Here is a 6,729-nt window from a genome sequence, read left to right as displayed (position 1 = left end):
TACCTGTAATCCCAGCATTTTGGGAGGCTGAGGCGGGTGGATCACGAGGTCAAGAGTTTGAGACCAGCCTGGCCAACATGGTGAAAACCCGTCTCTACTGAAAATACAAAAACTAGCCAGGCGTGGTGTAATCCCAGCTACTCAGGAGGCTGAGGCAGGAGAATCGCTTGAACCCGGGAGACGGAGGTTGCAGTGAGCCGAGATTATGCCACTGTACTCCAGCCTGGGCGATAGACAGAGCAAGACTCTGTCTCGGGGGAAGAAAAAAACAAAAACAAACAAACCTTTCACTGCTCCCATATGGGGCCGAGTCAGAGTTTGGAACACGAGCCAGGAGCAATAGGAAATGAGAAGCCTGAGGTCAAATGACTAGATACACATGTCAGCACTGCCATGAGACAAAGCCAGGGCGCTGGACCAGATGGGTTTCAAGGTTTGTTCCTCGTAGCCCTCAGAATCTAGAGTGCTGTAAGAGTCAGGGGATACATACTGACATCCTCCGAAAGCTGGGGAAACTCATAGATATGTTCACAAGTGTTCCTACTGCTGGGGATGCAGAAGCCAAAATCAAAGTCAAAGTTTTTCAGCAAGTGTTCCCGGAAATAGTGCCGTTCGATCATCCGGAAGTTTGACACAGGTTTGTCTCCCACTGTGAACTCCACCCTGGAAAATAAATCTCTGTAAGCCTGACTTTGCCTCCTCCCTCCTCTAAAGCCACCCCAAAACCCAACAGAAAACACTCTTCTCTGTGAACAAACAGAACGTTCTCCCCTCAAGTAGTAATGGTACTCACGTAGCCCCGACTGTCCGGAGGCGGAGAAATGCCGGTGTGAACTGGTAGCGGACAAAACGTCCTGCGCTGATGTCCACGTCTCCACCTCCCTCCTCCTCATCCTCCTCCTGGTCTGAAAGAGCACACAAAATCTTCAGTGCACCATCTCGGCATTCTCAATCCAAGAGTTCCATCACCAGTCCCAACATCACAATGGCAACCAATTCCCAGTAATCATACCAACAAGAAGAATGGCCAGTGTTTACTGCTCACTTGCTATATGGCAGGACACTTGCTATAGGGCAGGCTCCTCCCCTCACAACAACCCTGTGAGGTGTTACTGTCTCCATTTTACAGATCAGGAAGCTCAAGCTCAGAGAAGTCAGGTAACATGTCCAAAGTCCCTCCAACAGTAAGAGGGGGGGACAGGGATTTGAATCCAGGTCCCTCTGACTCAAGGCCTATTCTTCAACACTAAGCGATTAGCCTTTTTTAATAGTTTGAGAGCTTACGCCATATCCTAAGGGTGAAGCCTGAAACACAAGCTGGGAAATGGGCCCCTGACACGGTCTATATGATACAGCCTAGGTCTGCAGCTAATCAAGTTGAAGCGCTAGCACCAACCTAAAAGAATGAGGCTACAAAAGTTGACACTTATCAAGAAAGTTATTTCAATGAATACAAAAATTTCTGACAGGCTGCAAAGATAAACCACTAAAAATACTTTTGTTATTTAAATAGGAGACATTGACCTACAGCCTTGGGATACTATAGTTCCTTAATTGATGTCTACTTCTAGGTCATACCAGGCCTAACCCTTTGACCACCTGGGAAAGGGTGAAGCAGATGTGGGGGCCTCTGACTCTACATGGTTAATGCTGGTCTCCGGTCTAGTCCACTCCTGAACCCAGGAGATGAAAGATTTGTAAAATTAATCAGAGAGCTGGGCGCAGTGGCTCACGCCTGTAATCCCAGCACTTTCAGAGGCCAAGGCGGGTGGATCCCCTGAGGTCAGAAGTTTGAGACCAGCCTGACCAACAAGGAGAAACCCTGTCTCTACTAAAACTACAAAATTAGCCAGGCGTGGTGGCGCATGCCTGTAATCCCAGCTACTCGGAAGGCTGAGGCAGGAGAATCGCTTGAATCCGTGAGACAGAGGTTGCAGTGAGCCGAGATTGCGCCATTGCACCCTAACCTGGGCAACAAGAGTGAAACTGCGTCTCAAAAAAAAAAAAGAATCAGAGAATAAGCATTCTAATTCTAATGTGAATAGGAGTTAGTACCCCCCAGTGTCCAGTGAGGACATTTTCTCCAGGTCTAAGCCGTACATGGGTACAACATAAGAGAAGTCTTTTTCAGCATCAAACATCTCTGCCTTTGACAAGCCCAAGAGCGACTGGGCAACCAGGCTGAGTAGGGGTTCAACCCCAGAGACTCTAAAACCCTGGCTCCAACAATGTGATTCAGAGAGAGTTAGAGCAAATCTTGGGGATTCAAATTCATCAGAACAAGTGCTGCAGAAAGGTACTGATTCAGTGTGAGGATATTCTATTGTTTATATTTACTGCTTTATTTTGAGATAGGGTCTCACTCTGTCACCTTGGCTGGAGTGCAATGGAGTGATCACAGCTCACTGCAGCCTTGATCTCCCAGGCTCAAGCCATCCTTCCACCTCAGCCTCCTGAGTAGCTGGGACCACAGGCATGTGCCACCACACCTGGCTAATTTTTTTGTACTTTGTACAGATGGGGTTTCACCATGTTGCCCAGGCTGGTCTCAAACTCCTGGGGCTCAAGTGATCCGCCTGCCTCAGCCTCCTGAAGTGCTGGGATTACAGGTGTGATCCACCACACCCAGCCTCAATGCGGGAAATATTCCAAGTGAATCAAGATCCTTAAATGTAAAAACTAGAAAGACTGAAAACCAAGATACTTTACAGTATCTTTAGCTGACCTTCTTGAAACAGTTCTGTCTTATACTGAAATGACAACTCTGAGTCTAATCCAAAACCACATACCTGTAGTAGGCCTGGAGTCCTTGAAATGTCCCAGGTACTGTGATATGTGGCTTAGGGATAAGAACACCATAGACCCAGGAAGCTAGCTGGTCTTGATGTGACCATCCCAATAAAAAACCACCCATGAGCAACCAGGCGCAGTGGCTCAAGCCTATAATCCCAGCACTTTGGGAGACCAAAGCAGGTGAATCACAAGGTCAGGGGTTCGATACCAGCCTGACCAACATGGTGAAATCTTGTCTCTACTAAAAATACAAAAAGTAGCTAGGCGTGGTGGCAGGCACCTGTAATCTCAGCTACTTGGAAGGCTGAGGCAGGAGAATCTTTTGAACCCAGGAGGTGGAGGTTGCAGTGAGCCGAGATCATGCCACTGAACTCCAGCCTGGGTGATAGAGAAAGACTCTGTCTCAAAACAAACAACAACAACAAAAGAACCCACAAAACAACAACAACAACAACAACAAAAACTACCCATGAACTTGAGCATTTAGGTGCCTTGGTCAGTATTAGATTATGATGGCATAAATACCACCAGGTAGGGGTGAAATCGGGGCCTTATCAAATTTGCAGGCTCTAAGTAGCAAATCAGATGAGAAACACTGCAAAGTAAGTTTAGAAACCACACTGATACTATGAGTATCTGTACCAGTATTCTAACAAATGACTAACTCCAGGGGGCGCTAAACCTCCAGTGAGGTGCTCCAAAGGCTTCTGTGGTCTCCTGGTCGGAATGAATAACCCCTGCACTTTTTATCACAAGCACAGGAAGCAGTTATCAGAGGCTAATTTAAGGAACCCCAAGTAGTTGAGCTCCTGGGTCTGTTCTTCCAGAAAATGGTTGAGATTAAAATCCAAACCAGGTCTGGGAAATCCAAGGCACTACGTAAAGGAGAGTGAGAAGATGGCTCAAACTGCCTCATGTCTGGACCTGAATCCTCCCTATCATCCTCCAAGAGGGCTCCAAGCTCAGGTGAGTTTTCCTCATTATAGTTTAATTTCAAGGATTCCTTTCCCAACTGGAAGCAACATAAGATGAACCAGCACAGGGCCTTAGGAAAGTGTCGCTTGGGAATTCTAGGCCTCAGATCCTTCACTGTAAAATGAAGATAACAGTAATTCCTCACAGAGGTGTGAGGATTACATACACTGACGTGCATAAAGATGTGGAACACAGTGATCAGCATAGAATAGACATCCAACAAACATCAGCCTCTGAACACAGCTTCAAACCACCATGCCTGGCAGGCCAGGCTACGGGAAGAAGTCACAGAAGAGGGACACACTGGAGTCCAAGAAACAGGATGCAGTGGCACACCAAGATTTGAGTTTCAAAGACCTTTGGCTCAAAACTGTCTACTGGTCACTACAACGTTGAGGCCTACCTGAAACGCAAGGTTTGGCAATCTCAAAAAGTACTGTCCCTGTCTCCAAATCTCGAATTTTGAAGCGGGTAAAATCAATACTGTAGATGTTGTCTTCGGGTTTACATAAATAATCTGAAAACAAGAGAGAAACCAACACTGTTAAATAATCCTCCAAAACTACGATTTATTTAATTCTCAAGTTTTGAAGCAAACTCAGATTTTTTTCTTACATAATACACTTAAAATACTCCCAAAAATTTTGTCATGTGTTATCACCAGCAGAAGTTGTATGGACAGAAATAGGGGATCTAACAAAGAAAAAAAAGAACAAGGACTTGCTTTGGATGAAAAATTACAAAACTTTTAGAAACTAGGATAGAAAAGGTGGATTTCTTTGGAAACACCTAAAAATCTTTCATTATCTATCAAGTTGGATGTCACAACAGGGCAGAGAACTTTTTATAGAATTCCAATCTAAGACATTTAAACCGACTTAGCGGATAATACAACGCTAGTTTGCCAACTGTCAGTGTAAGAAAGCCGAGATCAGCAAACTTTTCTGTAAAGAGCCAGATTTGAAATAATTTAGGCTTTGCCGCCACATGGTCTCTGTCACAACCACTCAACTCTATCATTGTAGCCACAAAAGCATCCAGACAATACGCAAATGAATGAATGTGGCTATATTCCAGTAAAACTGTATTTATGGACACTGAAATATGAATTTTACATAACCACGTGTCTCAAGATTTTAAAGATTTTTTCAACCATTTAAAAATGTACAAACCATTCTTAGTTTGTGGGTTACACAAAATCATACAGTAGACCATACATATTATACATATCCAGGCAAGAGGATACATCTGCCGGTGAAGGCATTAGGCCCAAACGACTATAACCTGAGCAGCAAATTCAAATAATTCTAATCACAGCAAATTTCATTGATTTCTTTCTAGGATTATTCTGGATAGCACCTTCTCCACAACTCATTTTGATACTTGATCTTTTATTGCTTGAGTTAGTTGTTTTCGTGTTTTACAAGTTGTCTCTTTAGTAAGATGGCAAACTTGACAACTACTGATTATTCTGTAACTGCTAAAAAGGCTAACATCGGCTTTGGACCCTTAGAGGGTACTCAAATATCTGCTGGATAGAATGAACAAGACGTTAAGAAGAGTAACAAAGAGGTTGCCAGGCTCTCTCTAAGAAGCTGCACAGGTGGGTTTGGACAATGAGCAACAATCCCAAGCCCCCAGATAGGATCTGAGTGCCCACTGAGAATCCTGCTTAGGGCCAGGCACAGAAAACCCTAATTCACTTGGGTGACAAGAGAGGGCATGAGGTTACCAAGACCAGGTGCTGAGCATGTTGTGTACTTTCAGAGCCCCAAATGAAAACTGGTTCAGAAAAAAAGCTTTTTCACACTCACTGTTTCAATAAAACTAGCAAGAATGTCTAAATAGCAAGAATGTCTAAAGATATGCTCAGGCCTGCTAAAGACAGTCCCAACCCAAACAGTGTTGGGAAATGGGGGCATCCAAATATCTAGAATCAAATTAAAACTCTTTTAGGAGATGGGAATTCCCTTTCGCTGGGTGGACCAAGGCCCACTCCCCACAAACTTCCATTCCCAAATTACTAGAGCTGCCTTCGGCAATCTGAGGTGAACCTGAACAGCCCTGGGCTGCCTGCCATAGCAGTTCAGCAGACACCATGGCAGCCTTCGATCCATCCAGGGAATGCTGCTGCTGCCACAGGGTTAGGAGACTGCAAGCCAGGAGTGATGGGCAGGCCAAGATGGGCCTAACCAGGTGAGTGCACACTCCTGCAGGGAAAACAGCAGCAAGAGAAAAGACGTCAACTCGGGGACTGGCTTGGCAGAGAACAGAAAAAGGGAGATCACCAGATCACCCAGGACAGGGACTGGGCAACATTTTTCTTCCCACCCATCCTCCTATCAACGAAAAAGCTTAGGATGGTTGCCTTTTGTGCAGGAAACGCATTTCTGAAACCCTGAAATCATTAATTCACGAGAATGTCAAAAGCAGGATTCACACGTCGGAGTTTGTACACAAACTGAAACTTTATTTTTGTTTTAATGTGGCACAGTTTTAAATGAGCAGGAAATGCCACGGCTATGTGTCTGAGGAAGAACCCACCTGCACACTAAGGGGCAACGCTCCGGACCCAAAGCGGGAGGGAGGCCCGGCAGGCTGCAATGGGGGAGGGCTGCAATGGGGCCGGGCTGCAATGGGGCCGGCGGAGGAAGCAGGTAAGGCTTCTGGCCTGCCAGAGGGCTGGGGCGCCTGGCTGAGCGCTAACTTCACTGATAGCCGGGGGTTCCAGGCTGAGGGTCCAAGGGCCCATTTATGAGGGGACCTCGGCCCCCGGCCGGCTCAGGAGGGTTCAGTTCAGCTGAACGGGGCCCTCTACCCAAACAGGTCCGCCAGAACTGGGGAGCCGACCGGCCGAGGGGCATCCTAGCGTGGCCGGACTCACAGGAATGAGGTCAAGCCCAGGAGAGTCCTTCCCCACCAGAGCGACGTGAGCGTGGCGGGGGCAGAGCCCGGCCGGCG

General features: G+C 46.4%; 1 protein-coding gene across 1 annotated transcript in view; it reads right to left on the bottom strand.

Moving 5' to 3' along the window:
• UNC119B (unc-119 homolog B (C. elegans)) overlaps positions 1-6,632 on the bottom strand; it is a 13,915-nt gene extending 7,283 nt beyond the window's left edge. Inside the window, exons 1-5 of the mRNA XM_011964552.1 lie at positions 6,587-6,632; positions 5,793-5,978; positions 4,172-4,285; positions 794-905; positions 491-663 (exon numbers count right to left, since the gene is read on the bottom strand). Coding sequence (XP_011819942.1) covers positions 491-663; positions 794-905; positions 4,172-4,285; positions 5,793-5,978; positions 6,587-6,632 — 631 coding nt within the window. The remainder of the gene's footprint in view (positions 1-490; positions 664-793; positions 906-4,171; positions 4,286-5,792; positions 5,979-6,586) is intronic.
• Positions 6,633-6,729: the final 97 nt, after the last annotated feature.

This window comes from Mandrillus leucophaeus, unplaced genomic scaffold, assembly GCF_000951045.1.
Source record: "Mandrillus leucophaeus isolate KB7577 unplaced genomic scaffold, Mleu.le_1.0 Scaffold7, whole genome shotgun sequence".
NCBI lineage: Eukaryota > Metazoa > Chordata > Mammalia > Primates > Cercopithecidae > Mandrillus > Mandrillus leucophaeus.
Note: the sequence above shows the minus strand (reverse complement) of the source record. Positions and strands in the feature narration are given on the sequence as shown.